Below are 19,350 nucleotides of genomic sequence, written 5' to 3' on the forward strand. Positions count from 1 at the left end.
TTTCACTGTAGGCTTCAAAAGAGACATATGCTAAAAAGGCAGGAGAGTTCTGCTTGCTAATTAACATAAATGCTATTACCTTCAGAAGGCTATTTATTTTATCTGAATAAATAAATGTATAGCCTTACCTTTATCACCTTCAGAAGGCTAACAAAGGTAATCAAATATACAAACATTACTAAATGGCCGTTACGCACTGCTAAGTTTAATTAAAAACACGAATTATCAAAGGTGTTAGTAAATCAGTATCCCTGCCCTTTTTCAGTACAATGTAAAAAATATTGCTCTTTCAACATACTTAGAAACATTGCAAGTGTCTGAGTGTACTATTCCAACACAATGTGAAAATTCACAAAAATGTATTTTCTGATTTCAACTGAATTTTGAGGGCAGACAAGAAAACCTGGAGAAACAAATAAATTACAAACAAAGATCATAAGTATTCAAATAAAATAATTAAGATAAAAAAAGATCTCTTATCATCTCCAACTCTCTGTGTCTCTACACATACACACATTCACTGTCCACTTTATTAGAAACTACTCCCTTGTTGTTTCCCACACTCACTGGCCACTTTAAGAGGTATGCCTACCATATGGATACACTATACAGATGTACTATTACAGACAGTAATCATGCTTACTTTGTCAGCCACTCTTTACCCTATTCATAAGTGGTGAGTTTCTGACTACAGTACTACTGACCAGATACAGTTCGGGTGGCAGACCACTCTCAGCAAAGCATTGATGCTAACAGGGTAGTGGTATGGTAGTGGGTGTCACACTAGGTTTAGAGTTCTCCACCACCAAAAAAAATCCTACAGCTTTGCCATGGTCAAGTGCTGATGGGGCTAGAGGCTGGCTAATACATTGTGCATGGTAACAGACCTGCCATTGTCTCAAACTGTGTGTCTCAAACTCGAAGGTGTTGCTAATAAACTGGCCAGTGTGCAAGTGTGTGTTTGTGTGTGTGTGTGTGTGTGTGTGTGTCCCAACAGCTGTATGAGTCTCATCAGAGACTGCTTCTTCTGACTCTTCCTCACCCACCTCCTCTAGTCTTTGATCTTCTTCTTGCTCCCCCCCCTCCCTTTCCATTGATGGCATCACTTTTTACGAAGCATATGAATTTTTGTTCCTCACAATTCTATTGGCTGGTTAACAGTTCAACTCGTGAGAGTTCACACTTTGAAGGATGTGTGTTAACTATGTTAAGTTGAAACAATTTGAGTTTGGCATATTGAATATCACTGTTCTCTATATGAAAACATGGTTAATAATTATTTATAAAGAGACCTGTGTGTAAAGTTTTTCAAGAAAGCCTCAAAGGTTTTGCAGTTTATGTGAAAACAAAGGAATTGTTCTTGTACATTTGGTAACTGAGTCTTTCTTTGGTGAACTGATGTTTAACTTTCGGTTATATAGCAGGTATAATATGGTTTAGTTTGGCCTACAACAGGCTGTTTGTATACATGCTGTTTGAGAATGTGAACTTTGTGAACCATATTTTTTGATGATTTGGTTTATGACACATTAACTGAGAAAATTGCTTGAGACGTTAATTTACTATTCAAGATTCAGAAGCAAGTGTCTCTACTAGCATGTAGCATATACAGAGGCACAAGCTATTCTCCTTGGTTTGTCTGCAACCATTGATGCTAGGAGTTGATGAAGTGCGGTGACGATGAGAGCAGCCCCTCTGGCTGCTACTCCCAGAATACAAAAACTTTTGTTAGCGACATCCGACCCGGTTGGTAAAAAGATGCCTTTACTTCTGCTGTCTCCAAAGATGCAGAGCTTTATTTACATTATTGATGTTTTCATAAGTACTTATAAAATGTCATTTCCATTGTGTTTTCACTCCATGCCATCACAGATCATCAAACACGCTGACCAAAGTCATTATATGCTACAGAGGTAAACAATGAATCAATAATGAATTGCCACACATAGATTTTTCAATATTATTAATATTTGGCACATTAAAACAGCATGCTACAGTAAGCAGTGTACACCATTTTTAGAAGTACACAAAAAATTATATATATATATATATGTGTGTGTGTGTGTGTGTGTGTGTGTGTGTGTGTATATATATATATATATATATATATATATATATATATGTGTGTGTGTGTGTGTGTGTGTGTGTGTGTGTGTGTATGTATGTATGTATGTGTGTGTGTGTGTGTGTGTGTGTGTATATATATATATATATATATATAATTTTTATATATTTGTATGTATGTGTATATGTGTGTGGATATATACGGTACACAAAGAGAGTAAGTTCAGTAGTCCTCCTATATACATCCAGTATAATGCCATTAATGTTCCATCATCCTCTTTTTCATTTAGTCCAGCTATCGCCTCCTCCATCTGCATCGTGCTGAAAGTGATCATCTCATGCTCTAATTGGCCATTAGTGGTTTACCTCACTGTCCTGACTTTGGTTCCACATAGAAAGGACAGTTCATGGCACTAAGCTGGATTTTTTTCCACTGTGTAAAAAATGAGTGCCAGTATACCATTTTCAAAATTTAAGAATGATGCCTGTCAATACCCTCTGCCCATACGATCTTGTAGTAGCGTCAATCTGTGCACACTTTTTGCTTTGCTGGACCATGGAAAAGGAAGTCTGGCAATACAAACCTGTAATACAAACATCATATATTTGGTCAGCAGCTAAACAGGTTCACTGATCATCAGTGCTGGAAAATTGAAATAAACTACAAACATATCCTGTTTCTGTAACTACAACCACTGTACTAAACAAAACCAGATTTACTTGCTGTCTCATGTACATTTAATTTTCCAACAAGGGGGTATGGTTTGGTTTTTTCATTTACGTGCTTAAATTAAGTAAATCTGACTTTAATAAATTCATAGACCTAATATTCCAGTTTTGGCTGCTTTAAAATCATAACTGGACGCAAGCTGAAAAGGCCTCATTGGGATACTAGCTACATATATAACTGGGAATTATAGATGTTAGGAGGGCACTCACAATAAACTAAAATCTGTTGCAAATAGTCAGAATATTTTTATTAGAGCCTAAGTTGTACATGTGATGATTTCAAAGCATTTATGACACACATCCGGGCCTGAGATTATAAAAAGGAGAACATGAATTTGCTCTTTGGCAAGAACTGACACACATCCTTACCATACTCAGAAATTTACAAACATAGTTAGGTTTTTTGGTGTCCATCTGGTTTTGTCAATACTGTTGTCTCATGAAAATTACCATATAAGATTTTGCCCAGTAAGTTTTAATGAGTTACCTCCATTAAACTAGAACTCAAACCACTGCAGAAATATGTTTGCTTTCCTGATGGCGGTATTAGAGCTCCAGTAGCCTACACACTGTAGATTCACTCAGAGATTCACTCACTGACCAGTACATGTAAGATTTCGTCTTATTTGGACAATGCATTTAAAGACACATGCTTGTTTGAAATTTGGCTCAATGACTATGCATACGAAGGGTTATATCAAAGGTTGAATTATATTATTGTCACTAAAATCCACTTCAACCAATAATGTACAGCCTTTACAGTTATTTTAAATTAAACTGACCAAAACTAAATCTTGATTATGTGCTTTAGCAGTATTTCGCTTTTCCTGCACACTCAAAATGTCTTTTTTTTTTTTTTTTTTTAGCTTTCATCATGAAACGGTCTTTGTTGGCTCAACTTGTGATTCATCACTTTAAATCAGTTGAAATTTTGATATACTAGGCTCTTTTTTGTACATAAACACCCTTGTTACCCACAATGATTTTAAGCATCTATAGTTTATGTCAAGTTTCTTAGTAAGGTGCTGAAAGATATTTGCACAGTTTACAAATAACATCAAAACAGTGTTGATTTGTATGATAAATATGGATTTGAATCAGATCTAAAAGACAGAAAATTGTTCATGTTATTGATAATTAAGAATGCAAGAGCGTACGTCTAACATATGATGCTCCAAGGGGCTCTGTGCAGAGAACCCATTTTTCTTTGTCATTTGCTGTTTGTATATTGTATATTGCATACTGTCTGTGGTAATGGGATGTCTTTAGCCCACCTAAAAGGTGAATTTGTTCACACTGGCCTAAAGTGCTGCATTTTATAAATAGAAGATCATGTTCCAGATGAACAGAATGCAGTAGATTTGCAGAACATAGAACTATCCACATAGTCAAGATATTTTGCTCAATATTTGATGCAAACCACTGTAGAATGCTGGTATCTTCATGGCCATGCTTCCATATATCAAGGGATCTTCCACCATGATAGCAGAAGGTAGCTTCAATGACTGCGAAACAGACTCTCTTCCCGCAGGCAGTCTTGTAAAATATTCTCAGTGCATGCTAATTTTAAAGCATATTCTCATTTTACCTGTAAAGTCAGTTGCACTTGCTGCCTTTGATGATGAGGAATATTCCAATAGCAATTGCCAGCAGCCCTACTGCTGAACCCACTCCACAGACCACAGATGGAATAATACTGTGCAAAGCATTCTCAGGATCTCCACCTTTTGAATACACTGTCAAGACAATTAACAGGCATGTTTAAATCTGAATCTGATGTACATGTACATATGTATGTAATTTTGGAGTGATAAGAGTGCCAACAAATTAAAAAGTAATAAACAAAGTAATAAATAGAGGGAAAAATGATACAAATTCTGACTTTTGGTATTTATGTATCTTTAAATACTTTTATTAGTCTATTAATTTTCTTTCTTTCTTTCTTTCTTTCTTTCTTTTAGGGCTGGGCGATATGACCTATAAATAATATCGCAATATTTTTAGGTTATACAACAATAAACGATATATCTCTCGATATTTTGAAATCTCCTCTAAAGCACTTCATAAATGCTCTATCTTACTCTTGGATGCATACAGTCACACCAATATGATGATTCTAGAAGTCCCTCCAACATATGTCTGCATTAAAACATTCTTGTTGATATTCATTAGTGGTTTGTGTTGGAAACATTTTAAACGTGCATGCAGAAATGGACAGATCACAACCAAGTTAAAGGTAACAAAACGGTATTTGTTCAACATCTTCCTTGTGATACCCAAACCACTGCCAGACGATGGATCCAGTGCTGTTTCTTTTCGGAAACAGTTCGTCCACTTCTATCTTCTATTACCATTTCTGAACTCAACATGCATAAACTCACTTTGGCGCTTCACTTCTTTCGCTCCCTCCAGGCTCTTTCCCTGTTCTCTTCAGATACAAAAACACACATCTCACCTGTACGTCACACACACTTGCCCAGGGGAGTGGTCTGGATGGGTGGGCAAATGTGTGTGATGTATGCCTGTGAGGGTTTTTTTTGTGTCTGTGAGAGGGAGAGAGCCACAGGAGAGAGTGAGGGAAGTGAAATGCCAAAGCAAGTCTCATGCCGGTGGTTTAAAAAAATTACGTAACAAATTGTGTTCAATGTTCACGATATGGTCATTTACTACACCGCACAAAGAACAAGCCACAATACATCAAGAATATTCGAAGTATCGCCCACCCCTACTTTCTTTCTTTCTTTCTTTCTTTCTTTCTTTCTTTCTTTCTTTCTTCATTTAGCGTTTTCTTTATTTATTTATTACTAATTTTACTTTCATTTATCCTTTTTAGTCTATTTATTGTTTTGGTTGTTCTTTTACTACTCTCCTGTTTTAAAAGGGCATCTTATAATTTATTGGACAGTGGGAAAAAAAGTATGTATCTCTCAGTTAGTGCAAGCTTAACACACATACACTAAATCATAAAGCATTCTTGGTAAGTATAGACATAGACATAGACTCACTCCACTCTTTGATTAGTGGTTGCGCCAGGGCCTGGTGTTCCACTGTGCAGCTGTAGACGTCCCCCTGCTCTGGAGTGAAGCTCAGTGCAGAGAACATGTTGAAGGTACCATCTTTGTTGAGTCGACTTCGGCTCATAATTATACCTTTTATCTGATACACATAGTTCTTTGCCCATCTCAGTCGGAGCATAGGAGGAAAGAATCCAGTCACATGACAGATAAGTGTGTTATTCACACCCGGTTTCACAAGTTTCCTGGTGTAGATGGAACTCTCAGGTGGTGCTAGAAATACAATCACAGATTCATCAGGTACTTTAGGCCTTTAGAAGTATGACCTCAACATCAGAAAATGTGTTTTTTAAATTTCCATGTGAAATGAGCAATATAAAATGTTTAGTGCTTACTTAAAACTTCTTCTGAATCATTGATAACCTGCATTTCAAATCGTACGTTTTCTAGACAAGCGTGTTGCTTAGCAACAGCTGACGAGAAAGCTCCTTGTCCATAGCTGAAAGGATCTGCAAATTCAGGCAGTGTCATCACAAACTGTTTCAAAGCGAAGTCAGCATGTCCCATTTCCTCCCCGTCAAGTCCATAGAAGTCCTCTCCTGGTCTTGTATCAGAACACCCATATATGTTCATGTCCACATGTGTGACTGAAAGAGATGGATAAGGCTCAGATCACAGCACATATTACACGATGGACATTTCAAGATTGAAACATTAGCAGTAAATTAATTCGATTTATTGTCCACATGTCTGACTGAAAGAGATGAAAAATACTCAGATCCAAACATACATTGCATAAAATACATTTTCTGACTGAAATATTACTAGTTAATAAATTGTTATTATAATTCTTAAATTTTTCTTTTATGGCACCTCGTAATGCATTATATCACCAAGTTGAGCATGAGCATATTCTCAAACACAGTGTGGTTTATTAAGCAGTAAATATGCTCTATAAGAACGATCAATAATGCATCACAGTGCCTATAATTGTAGACTTGTAGACTTTCTGAACATAAAACGAATTTACCAGGAAAGAAAGGGGACAAAAAGGACAGCCTTTGCCTAGAGTACCTTTTCAGCTACAGTGACCTTTTTGTTTGCTTATTATTTATCTACAGTGGTATTGTATGGAAGGGTTGCTTCTGTTTTAAATTAAACCACAAAAGCAGTGAGAGACCACAATTTCTGAATACCTGTTGATTCAATTTATATTCAGCCTTTTCATTTTCTTTGTAATAGTTTTTGCACTGAGCTGTTCATGCAAAAGCTTGACATCAATAAAAATATACATCTAAGCTTAAAGGTTAGTTTGAAAAAAAAAACATAGATAGATAGATAGATAGATAGATAGATAGATAGATAGATAGATAGGACTCACCTTGAGCCCCTGTGAACACCACAGCAGTCAGAATTGCCAGGACAAAGACACAGAGCCTCATCTTTCACTGAACTGCAAAGGAACTACCACTGTGAGAGCTTACTTAAACTGTATGCTTTTTTTCTGTCTCAAAGCAGGTTCTTAATCTTATAATCCAATAAGATTACCAGTTCACTCTGACAATGTTGTATCTAGGAACATTGCGCCAATAAATAAAGGACACATTGTTTACTTCAAGTCCATGGCCCTCGCCTGTTCCAGGTCAGTTATTACAGCAGCATGGACACCTGTTTCCACCCTGGCCAAACAATTTAGAATGGACTTTTATCTAGTGCTGTTAAATCATTACAAAAAAAACGCACTGTAAGGCTATAGATGGCTATCATGTGAAATTCTTACTGAGCCTGTGATGGGACTCTGAAATCAATATAGTCATCTCTCTGTGATAGTTTGCTATTATTCATTGTATCAGAATTTTTTGGAAGAATGTTAAGAAGGGACTGTCAGGGAAATTAAAGGTTTCATTACGCATGCTATTTCTTTTTAAGTATACCTGCTTTCATAATTACCCCACTTACTAATGCCTGTGCTTTATAGTCTAGTGAAAGTTGACGGTATTTAGGTTTATGGTTTTATCTATGTAGTGGTATGTTTTACCTGTTATACAAAGTAAAACATTTCTCACCTGTTTTGTTGTTGATGAAGCTGGCACCTACTGAACTTCTGAAACTACAGCAAATGAAGATTCAGTAGTGTAAAAAAATCATACAGCATCTGAGGACCATTTCTAAAACTGACTGTGCTAATATCAATCCATTTATTCTTACACACCCCTTTGAGGTCAGAGTCAGTTTATCATTCATGAACATGAGGTAGTGTCAACAGCTTTCATGCCCTCACCTGCAGTTTTGCTGAAGTTCAAGGTAATGAGGCCTGCTGAGTCTGCATGCACCTTCCTAACTCTTCCTCAACAGGTGTTCCTAGTTCTGGTTAACATGTCTGAAATGGGGGATTCTGGGTCCTAAAAGATCAAACACATTGTAGGTTGAATTATCCTGATATGACTACTTGTTCTTCTTCAAAGAAAGAGCTTTGTTGAAATACTCAACTTTTCATATGCAGGCATGCAGCGCCGGTTAGGAGCAGGTCCTTAGCCTTGGGATGGTCACAGACTTGGGAAAGAGAGGACAACTTAGCCAGCTTTGAGATGCTCAGGACAGTATCCAAACTGGGGCCTCCTGCTCGGCCGGCAAGTGTCTCTCCTCTGCTCTACCCAGCTGGAGTCAGTTGATCTCTGAATCCATCTCATCTGGTGGCAGATGCTTCCAGCAGTGGCTCAGTCCAGTTTGGGGAGCTGGGCAACGACATATACATAGGTTTTCCTTGGTGTTGTGTTAATTATAGTGTCCTCTAATTTGGATAAAGGATATGAGTTGTACCTGGACACCCTCTAGCGGTTCTACTTTAAACTATTTTAAAACTATTTTGAGCATGCTGGGAACAGAGTGTTCTGTGTTGAGTAATGTCATCACTCTGAAGAACTTATCTTTTTGCAGAAAGCCACTAGCACTCCTAATTTCCTGACTAACTCAGAAAGATGACAGGAATTCCTGCTGTATTATGGAAGTCCATTATAACTACAAGTGAATTTTGCCAAATATTCTGGATCAGACTAATGAACTGATATTATGTATTAACACTGATCAGTGTTAATCAAGCTTAATATTATTGTGTCAAGTAAAAATAAAATTATGGGAGGAACTTAGGTGTAAATGTGAAAAAAGATTACCGTGTGTGGATTGTGAATGAAAGAATAAGTCAAGAATGACCCAAAACAGTCAAGAATGATTACTTCAGTAATCCACAGACTTTCTTCTCTTATATAAAGCCGATAAAATTCAGCTACTACAATATCAGAACTTTTAAGTATTTCTGACATTCCATGTAATTGATTGACTGATTCATTCATTCATTCATTCATTCATTCATTCATTCATTCATTCATTCATTCATTTTTGTTATATATTTAATATATTTATCTTTCTCTCCCTCTTACTTTGTTTTGTCTAAATGAGACTTGAACCTTTGTCTGTGTGTTCATGTCATGGAGTTGGGTGCCCTAGGAATGCTAATCCAAATGGCTGGAACTGGTAATGAAGGCCTATTTAATTGGCAGTCTGCAAGCCAAACCCAGCTTGAGAGCGATTTCTAGCTGCCCAGTGGAAATTACAGTCAAATTACAGTCAAATTCAAATTATAGAGCAGTCAAGCTATTTGATTGAAAAAGTGCCATTTTCTGAGTGCTAATATGTGTAGTATCACATTACTAGGACGTTTTATCACACATTTCATTCCTCTTTACCCCAGCGTAAACATCCTGCTAGCCACACAGTCAATTAAATAAATGGAAATATGGCCAGTCATGTGCCGTATAACAACGTTTTGATCGACGACGAACTGCATATACGACAGCGGCGAAGCCTTATACACCCCGTGTTCACTGCGTCTCTTGATTGCATCATTTTAAGTATGCTCTATGATGTTCGACAACGATGAAATCGCCTAACGACGTATTTCTCAGAACATATCCCCGTCATTAAGTAACACGTACATGTAAATATAAATAGGCTGCCAAATATTTCTGCTTCTTGAAGAGGGCCTGGTTTTGAGATCTATCCCACTTAAATTGGTAGTCGGCCCCATGGTGGCATCATGGCCCTTGACTGGCTCAAATTCGCTACCCCTGAGAACTAGAATGCTCTCACTGCACATAAAAGTGGTCTCAGCCACCCTAGTTACTGTAAGAGGATGCTGTCATAAATGATAGACAACCCGATATGAAAAAAATCAATAATATCTGTTAAAACCCAAAAATCTGAATGGAAGAAATTTAAACGTTTGGACACCCTTCACTGATTACTTCCATCCGATGCCTCATTTCAGTCTTCATCTGTAAATCTGTCAACCAATTATGCAATTAATACCATTTTATCAGGCTCAGATCACACGGCTCCCTAACCTAACGTCCAGGAACACAAAGCCCTAGGCTTTGTGATTTGTATAATAAATGTCTGCCTGATTATACATATCATGACTGTTTTCTGCTATTTTAATGTATGTAAGGCTGCTCTGTGTTCAGCTGCTCAAATAAAAAACAAAAACAACAACAAAAACAAAACTAAACTGCACACCAAAAGACCTTGAAAAACCTTTGTTTGATTGTAAAAAGAGGCTAAAAATGAATGTGAATGAGCCTTTCCTGCTGGTCTCAAGTCTGTTAGTTTGACGTCTTAGCATGGACTGTACTGACTGTGGTCTTAGATGCCCTCTAGTGGTGTTGTCACATACTGCTGTGAGTTAACCCTGTCTGCACGAGGATGATCACTAAGTTTCAGTATGTCATCCAACTCTGTGCTGTTCCTCCCAGAGAGTATTGAATCAGACTGTGACCTCTTCTCCTCCAGGCACTAGTTCTCTGCATCAGTGCACTCCTGTCAAACTGACAAAGACACAAAACCCCTGCTGTTTTATCAAATTTGTCTAAACAGTGACCTGACCAGATCCGTCCAGTGATGTAATCAGGATGGAAATACATCTGTTCCGAAGTTAGAGATAAAACATATGTTCAGTGAAATATATTGATTATTTTGTGTAGTGCTCATATAAATGAACAACATACAAGCAATATTCAATTATGAATATACAAAGAAATCACACTATTTAATATTTCAGTACAATGTACTGTACACTAATAATAACTATCCAACATTGTGTCAAGCTATATGAGTAAAATAAATAAATAAATGAGCAACAAATGAAGAAAATTAGAAAGTACTGGAGAGAACTTCAGCTGGAAAAAAAGGCTATCCATAGAGCTTTGCTAAATTCAGTTTGTTCATGATCAACTTGAACAGCAACAGTACACGAAAGTTACAGTGTTACTTGATATAGAACTTTTTTTAATTGATGTCATCTTTCTACCTGGGGTACTACAAGAAGATTTTTTTGTGTATTTTCTCAGTATTTAATACTCGAATATCATTTATTAATTTTGGTCTTTGACATTTTCTCATTGTTTTATGTTAATGTATGTTTATCACAGTAACAAACAAAAAGGCACATAGAGATAGTTTGTTTTGTCCCCTGTGTCTGTTTGTCTAATATTGTTTATTAGTGTTTTTGTGCCTTAGTAAGGGTTTAAATCCAAAGGCCAAGCCTGCCTCTGTGTCTATGGACCATGGTACATAGTACCCCCTTAACCACTTCAGTCAGGCCTTAAAAAGACTGGATCCCAGAGGACCCAAATGTTTGTCCTGGTTTGTTCATATGGTGGCATTTCTGGTGACTGAACAAAAACATATCTCAAGCAAATAGCTCCATTTAATTTCTTTAAAAAACGATTTGAAACTTACATTTTTTATTTCTCCAAGGTATCACTCAGTTTCCCAGACTGTTCTTTGAGAGCTTCCTGTACCATCTTGCCTGGATTTTGTCTGTAGACGTACATCTTAGTTGTGTAATATTCCTAACAAAGATAACAACCTTAATGAAAAGCAGCTAATAAAGTGTGTTGTACATACGCCAAATTTAGAAAATTAGTCTCATTCCTCTCATACGATTCAAGACATTGTTACTGGTGTAAGTAACAAAAACTTACAACCAACCCATAAACATACTCCAAAGATTTCGTGCGGCGTTAAACGTGTTTTGCCACGTGAAAACTTGCAATCTATAGTTTCAGAAACGCCACATTAAGGTTCAAAACATCACACTAGTTCGTCAGTCTTAAGTCCATCCCACAGGCAGTTACAATTCAATGGATAGCGAAATGGTGGTTTGCGCCTTTAAGAGCGCTCAACGCTGCTCTCCATCTGTCTGTTCGGATCCTCCGCCCTCTTGCTATCGGACGTATTTATCATAGTATTGCACTAATCCCGAAAAGAGAAACCAACGGTTGTCCCCCATCAAAGGTAATGTTCTGTTTATGTATATTTAATTATGCAGAATTTGTTTTCTAGTTATTTGGACTGAGTTTTATGTGAGGAGCACACAGCTGCGGCCGAGTATCTCACCTGTCCTTGTGGGATCACTGAGCACCTCGGCGCGTTTCGTTGCATCACAACAGGGTAGACAAGCAATGGTCCGGTTGCTGTAAAAAAAAAACAAAAAAAAAAAAACAAGCAGTTGTAAAATGAAATCATATTGTGGAATATGAAATAATATGACCTGTTTCACAAAAACGTCTTTAATGACACCTCCATTTTGTAGGCTTCTAAATTATTCACAAAGCTTTTCAAGAGAACATAATGGGCGAACCCGTTCTTTCGGCAGGTAGCCTACAATTTGGTTCATCGTTCTTCCTCTAACAAAATGTCTTGGTCAAGTGAGAGCAAACATAGTTAAGACATTGGGATGAAGTATGCTGTTACGTAATATTATAGAATCGTGGTCTTATATTTACGGTCCATGCATGAGAGCATCCTATCTAAATGGGAATCTACCATCTGCCAATTCATGCTTCATCAGAGGCTACGGCTTTTAGTAGGCCACGTATACACTTACTAACAGATGTGTAAAAAGGAGGATGGCCAGTAGCTATGGTTAAAAAAAGAAGTAGCACGGGGAGTCATTTTGAAACTGTAAATCTGCATCCTATTAATATCACTGATTTAAATCACAAGTTTGATGGTGTAAAAAGTATTGTCGGTCTGGATCATATTTTGATTATTTCAGTATTAAATACTGATGTAGTTTTTGCTCAGAGTTTTTCGACCTTTTTGTTTATGTTTTTACGCGTTTTAGAACAGTAGTTACTGATAGCACTTGGCAGAATTTATAGAGAAAGGTAACATGTTCATTTTAACTGTATGACATATGACTGCGAGATTAACAGTGGATAGTGCCCGTTTAATAAAGATGCATTCTAATGACGCTCAAGTATCTTCAGGACACAACGTTTTGATCCTCAGCCAACGCTACAGCGCTTTATTCAGCAAATCACATGCATGATAATCAAGTGTTTACCAGGATCAGGTGTTTCATGAAATCCCAGCGATAAATACAGAATCAAACTGCTCCTTACTGTTGCACTGACAGCAAAATAGATGGACATTCAACTCCTGAACTCTGCACAAGTCTTTAAAAGACATCCACAATCCCTTTGGTTGCTGTGTGGCAAAAACATTCAGTTTTTTGCTTGTGGAAGTGCCGTGTTTGTTACTTCAGGGACAGGGAGGATTTTTGCCGTCTATCCACTATTGTGGTTGCCTTTTTAGTATTTGTTTATCTGTTTATTTGTACCCGAATCAGTTTCAGACACCCTTTGGGTGATATTTGTTTGAACTGTGTGAGTAGCCTATGATTAGGACAGTGGTGTTGGAACGGTTGGAGTAATGTAAAGGTAACTTTAGGTGTGTGTGGTCCCTGAAATTTTCTTTCCTTTTCATCTCAGGTCTGAGCAGTAGTTGTCATCCGAGGAAGATGGACAAAGTGTGATCTGGATCCATCGTTCACCCTTCTTCTCTCCACCTCTCTCTCTCTCTTACACACACACACACACACTCCAGTCACCATGTCGATGTGTATTCGGGGCTGTTCCCCGGCTGTGAGGTTTTGTCAGAAGCTGAACAGGCTAAAGACCCTGGATGATGATATGATGGCCACCTCTCTAAAGCGTTGTCTCTCTACGGTGGATCTGGCATTGCTGGGAGTCGGTGGGATGGTGGGATCTGGACTGTATGTCCTCACTGGAACTGTAGCTAAGGACACTGCTGGCCCAGCTGTGGTCCTGTCTTTTCTTATCGCAGGCGTGGCCTCTCTCATGGCAGCGCTGTGTTACGCTGAATTTGGTGCTCGCGTTCCCAAGACTGGCTCCGCCTACATGTTCACCTATGTGTCTGTGGGTGAGATCTGGGCATTTTTGATTGGCTGGAATGTGATTTTGGAGTACATGATCGGTGGTGCAGCTGTGGCACGAGCTTGGAGCGGTTACCTGGACTCCATCTTTAACCACCGCATCCAAAATTTCACAGAGACCCATGTAATACACTGGAATGTGCCTTTCATCGCCCATTACCCAGACTTCTTAGCAGCGGGCATCCTTCTTGTTGCCTCTTTCTTCATCTCATTTGGTGTTCGTGTGTCTTCCTGGCTGAACCACATCTTCTCTGCCGTCAGCCTCGCAGTAATCGCCTTCATTCTTGTTTTTGGCTTTATGTTGGCTGACCCAGCAAACTGGAGCGCACGCGAGGGCGGTTTCGCACCCTTTGGGTTTTCAGGGGTGATGGCAGGGACGGCCACCTGTTTCTACGCCTTTGTTGGGTTTGATGTAATTGCGGCCTCAAGCGAGGAGGCCAGGAACCCTCAGAAGGCTATCCCCGCCGCCACGGCGATTTCACTCGGCCTCGCGGCCGCTGCGTACGTTCTGGTTTCCACGGTGTTGACGCTCATGGTGCCATGGCATACGCTCGACCCGAACTCAGCACTGTCAGATGCTTTCTTCAGACGAGGCTACAGCTGGGCAGGTTTCATCGTGGCTGTGGGGTCCATATGTGGTGAGCTTGACTGGTTTTGTTTGGTGAAGTTTTTGTGGATTACTAATCTTTTGTGTTTGGATGTCTCTGATTTTAATATTTATATATGATTATATAAAATTATAATAAATATGATGGATATTATGTTACAGATAGACTTATAATAATATTTCTATAGCTTATAAAAGCATAATGAATTATTGCTCTTTAAGTTGTTGAAACTCTACAGTATGGTGAACGATTTATCATATTTTTCAGTCTTTCGATTTGAGATAATGGTTTGTTAATGTCAAATTTGTTATTTACCTGTGGTTCTTTATTCTCCAGCCATGAATACTGTTTTGCTCAGCAACCTCTTCTCTCTGCCAAGAATCATTTACGCCATGGCAGAGGATGGCCTCTTCTTCTCCATATTCTCTCGTGTCAACCCCATCACCAAAGTCCCAGTCATCGCCATCCTCGTCTTCGGCAGTTTCATGGCTCTCCTCGCCCTCATCTTTGACCTGGAAGCGCTTGTCCAGTTCCTGTCCATCGGCACCCTGCTGGCGTACACCTTTGTCGCTGCTAGCATCATTGTACTGCGCTACCAGCCCGAAAAAACCAGTCAGAGCTCTGAGGGTGGAGGAACTAAAACAGATGCCTCTTCTTCCGGTTCTCCGAACCCTCCGGCCCAGCAGACGGATCCCTCGGTGCCGGCCGACGAAACTCGGACTCTGGCGCAGGACGGCGGGGAACTCAAGGAGTACGAGTCTTTCTCGGACAAGCTCCAGCTAGTAGAGCGACAGAAGGCAGTCCGAGAACGGCGTCCCCCGGGGACGCTGATGGCGCGCTGGGAACCGTACCTGGGACGTCTGCTGGGGGACTGCGAGCCAGGCGGGGTGGTGGCGTTTTCTGTGTTGGCGCTGATGGTTAGCGCCGTGTCGCTGTGTGCCGTCTTGGTGTTTGGGAATAACCAGCTACAGCTGCCTGTGTGGAGCTTTTCTTTGCTCGTGGTCATTTTTTCGCTGGCCTTCCTCATCAGCCTCATCCTCATATGGGTCCATGAACAGCAAGTCAACACCAAGACATTTCAGGTGAGAGAGAGCCACACTTAATTAAAACCCACTTAATTAAAAACAGACACTGATTATTTCAGGTGAGGTATGTGTATCATAAATATCAAACAGGGTTACTGAATCAACAGAGACATTTTAGGTGAAACAACAGTTCTCCAACCATCCACATTCTGAAATATTAACAAATGTTAAGACATCTCAAATGAGATGGCTCAACTGTGGGCACCTAGGTTCTGAATTATATATCTAGTGAACAGAAACATACTTGTCTGGTTAGACACAGTCAACATGAAAGTTTCTTGGATGATAGAAAAAAAACAACAGTACAGCTTAACCACTGAAACAGAAGCCTTTTTTCACCCAAGACGAGAACATGGAAATACAGCAAATAGTTGCCGGTGGAAAAACTGGCACTTCACGTCTGAAAGTTATATCAAATGTGACCTTTAGTCTTTCTAAGGTTGTCTGTTGTTTGCTTTTCATTTTGTCCTCTCCTCCCCCCCACCCCTTACAGAGCCCTTACGGGACAGGCTGTTACTGAGAGCAGAGTGTGCTGCTGTGTGTGTTATATTAGTCGCCGTGAGGAGATAGACCTGTACATCAGCTTTAGCTGGAAGCAGAAGCTTCTCTCACAAACCTCATAGCAGATAAAGAGCATCATTACAGCAGTGTACTGAGCTAATGTACAGTAGATCACACACACAGCCTTGTTATGCCTCTGAGCATAGAACAGACACAGTATATATAGTCAGATGATAAGTGTATGACTCTTTGTGTTTGTGTAAACTCTGGATTATTTGTGTTCCTGTTTGGTGTTTACCCAGTAAACATTAATGTGTCTGTTGTTTCCAGGCAAATTTTGTCTGTTTTGACCTCATTTAGCATCTCGACAAGTGTGTGTGTGTGTGTGTGTGTGTGTGTGTGTGTGTGCATGCATGTGTGTGTGTTTGTGTGTGTGACAAAAAAAGTGGTTACTTGCCATCAGGTTTTCTGTTACACTCTACTGGTTCAGTGTCTTGCAGACGTTATTGTCCTCCAATCTGTGCAGTTTGTGTGTGTCAGTAGTTGCTGTCAGCGATACACGTGGTTTGTTGTACAGTCTTTATTTGATCCGTTCATGGTTATGCCAGGAGTTAATACGGCCTGATGTGTATGTTAAATGTGGGTGTTTTTCATTTGGTTCTCCTGCTGCTGTTTGTGACAATAGGAATGGTATCATATGAATTCTAATGTGTTTTCTCTTATTTTTTAGCATTATTGTGTTTGTGCTGTGTGTTCTGCAGGTTCCTTGGGTACCGTTTGTGCCAGGGGCGAGCATTTTACTAAATGTGTTTCTCATGCTCAAGTTGAGTCCACTAACCTGGATCAGATTTACCGTTTGGGTAGCTGCAGGTAAGAAATGACCTTTATGCCATTTCATAAACCTGATCACATCACCGTACAATTCGGTAAATTACCAGAGAAATGCCAATGTCCACAGTTTATGTAGTCATCACACATTATTTGCCTATCTGTGTAACAAACAGCAACACAGAAAAACAGAAAAGTGATATAAAGCCTCTGATCCAGAGACATCTGAATCTTAGACTTTTCATATAGAGTGCAAAACCTCGTTCTGGGTCGGTAGTTGCCGGACATGCTCACACACTATACTTACACACAGACACTCTCACACTCACACACACACACACACACACACACACACACACATGTATAAACATAAACAAATAGCAAACATTTATCATTTATTCAAACACACCCTTTTTGTCAAACTGAAAGGTGTATATGGTAGGCTGTTAATGTCAACAGCATCATTCATCACTGACCAAATTAAAATAACCTTCCTAGAGAGTGAGTAAGAGAGAGCGAGCAAGAGAAAGAGAGAGAGAGAGAGACAGACAGACAGACAGAGAGAGAGCTCTGACTTGCAGGATGAAGAGGGAGAAACTCCTGCCTGTTACACTCCGCTACGTTCAGTCGTCGAAGATGTTAATTGGCTATCGGCTCACCAGCAAATAGGATCAGTTCAGACATAATTATCTGAGTTCTGTTTCGCAGCGGTAAACCATTTAACCATTTAAACTACCCTGGATATACACACACTGGGTGTACACTTGCTATCCACATCTTATTTGGTTTTAGTTTGTTTGCTGAATGAGAGTTCACAGCTCTTGATTGCTCCAGTGTTCAGTAATGTTCACAAAGCTGTCCCGTAAAACATCAAACACCCATATTTGCTGAAATCAGTGTGCACCAGAGCAGTGGCAAGTTACACATAAAGAGGCTTGTTCTTTGCAGCTGTTCTTTCCAGTACCGTAGTTCTCCGTGTTAGGGTTGAATTCAATTTCTTCCCAAGCAGAGCACTGTTGTTCATTCTCAAATTCTCATGAGCTGTTTTACATCACTGAAATTCGGGATAGTGAAAAATGCACTGTTTAAGTTTCCTTTGTTTACAGAATATGCACCTTGCGCATACCTTACACTCCTTTTTCCTGTTCCCCTCATTCTACACCTTGTTAAAAACCTGCTCCTCTCCCTCCTTTCCCCCCCTCATGCAAAATACAACTTTAGAAATGTAGCTAAAGAAACTGTGCTTGTTGTTTTTGTCTTACACTCTCTCTCTCTCTCTCTCTCTCTCTCTCTCTCTCTCTCTCTCTCAGGTCTGCTGGTGTATTTTGGCTATGGGATTTGGCACAGTAAGGAGGGTTTACGGGAACAGCAGGGACAGGACGTGGCCGCGCGCTACGTGGTACTGCCCAGCGGCAGCCTGGTGGAAACTCTCCAGTCAGTTCAGCCGGAAGGACAGACACACACCCCAGTCCCTGAGAACCCAAATGTCAACAGATGATCTGTGTGTTGGACTGACTGTATGTATGTGTGAACCAAGCCTGTGTCCTCTTGTGTGGCTGATAGCTTTGTATACTCCTTGTTTTTATCTCGTTTACTATGGTCTGCTCTGCCTTGATCTTACCATACCATACTGTACACGGTAGAAGTGATGTCATGAACCAAAAAGAGTGTCTCTCTCACTGGACAGCTTGTTTTTCTTTTTTTTTGTTGTTGTTGTTTTTTTAGTCCAGTGCTGACAGTCCTCATTCAATGTGTCGGTTAATTCACAAGCTGAATTAAGAGTCTGCAAACAGGACTAAATTTATAAGAAACATGTAAGAAGTTTCTAGTGTAAGAATTGAGAAACACAACACTGGAGAGGTATTTAAAAAAAGGAACATAGTCTACTGTTTGACAGTTGCATTGGGTGCGTCCATTTGCATTTTTCTCTCAGGCCTTTCACTGGAGGTTTGACTCCCTTTTACCGACGGTTTGTGTCATTCATGTAGTACTCTGTTTACGTACATTCTCTGCTGCATTGTCTTGTTAATGAATTATATATGAAAGTATGGCAGATCTATTTATGACATCTTTTGGGTCCTACAGATAGAGTTTCATCTTTTTTTTCTCTTGCACTGGAGGCTAAGCATGTACATGGCGTGGAGTTCAAGCTTGTTGGCCTTGGCTGCTATAACCTGCTGCTTTTTTTTTTGTTTGTGTATAATGTGAGAGAATCTACTGAAACG

At 39.4% G+C, this 19,350-nt stretch overlaps 2 protein-coding genes across 2 annotated transcripts; one reads left to right on the forward strand and one right to left on the reverse strand.

Annotated features, from left to right (window-relative positions):
* Positions 1-2,286: 2,286 nt before the first annotated feature.
* Positions 2,287-7,265, reverse strand: LOC115810226 (RLA class II histocompatibility antigen, DP alpha-1 chain). Its single transcript, XM_030772157.1, has 5 exons — positions 7,189-7,265; positions 6,203-6,454; positions 5,799-6,080; positions 4,382-4,529; positions 2,287-2,648 (listed from the first exon to the last, which is right to left on the reverse strand). The coding sequence occupies exons 1-4, from the start codon at positions 7,247-7,249 to the stop codon at positions 4,390-4,392; spliced, it is 735 nt and encodes a 244-aa protein (XP_030628017.1). The 5' UTR covers positions 7,250-7,265; the 3' UTR covers positions 2,287-2,648; positions 4,382-4,389.
* A 6,494-nt stretch (positions 7,266-13,759) lies between these two features.
* slc7a4 (solute carrier family 7 member 4) lies at positions 13,760-18,623 on the forward strand. The gene is made up of 4 exons (XM_030765646.1): positions 13,760-14,741; positions 15,048-15,793; positions 17,059-17,167; positions 18,436-18,623. The coding sequence occupies exons 1-4, from the start codon at positions 13,760-13,762 to the stop codon at positions 18,621-18,623; spliced, it is 2,025 nt and encodes a 674-aa protein (XP_030621506.1).
* Positions 18,624-19,350: the final 727 nt, after the last annotated feature.

This window comes from Chanos chanos, chromosome 1 (assembly GCF_902362185.1).
Source record: "Chanos chanos chromosome 1, fChaCha1.1, whole genome shotgun sequence".
Lineage (NCBI taxonomy): Eukaryota > Metazoa > Chordata > Actinopteri > Gonorynchiformes > Chanidae > Chanos > Chanos chanos.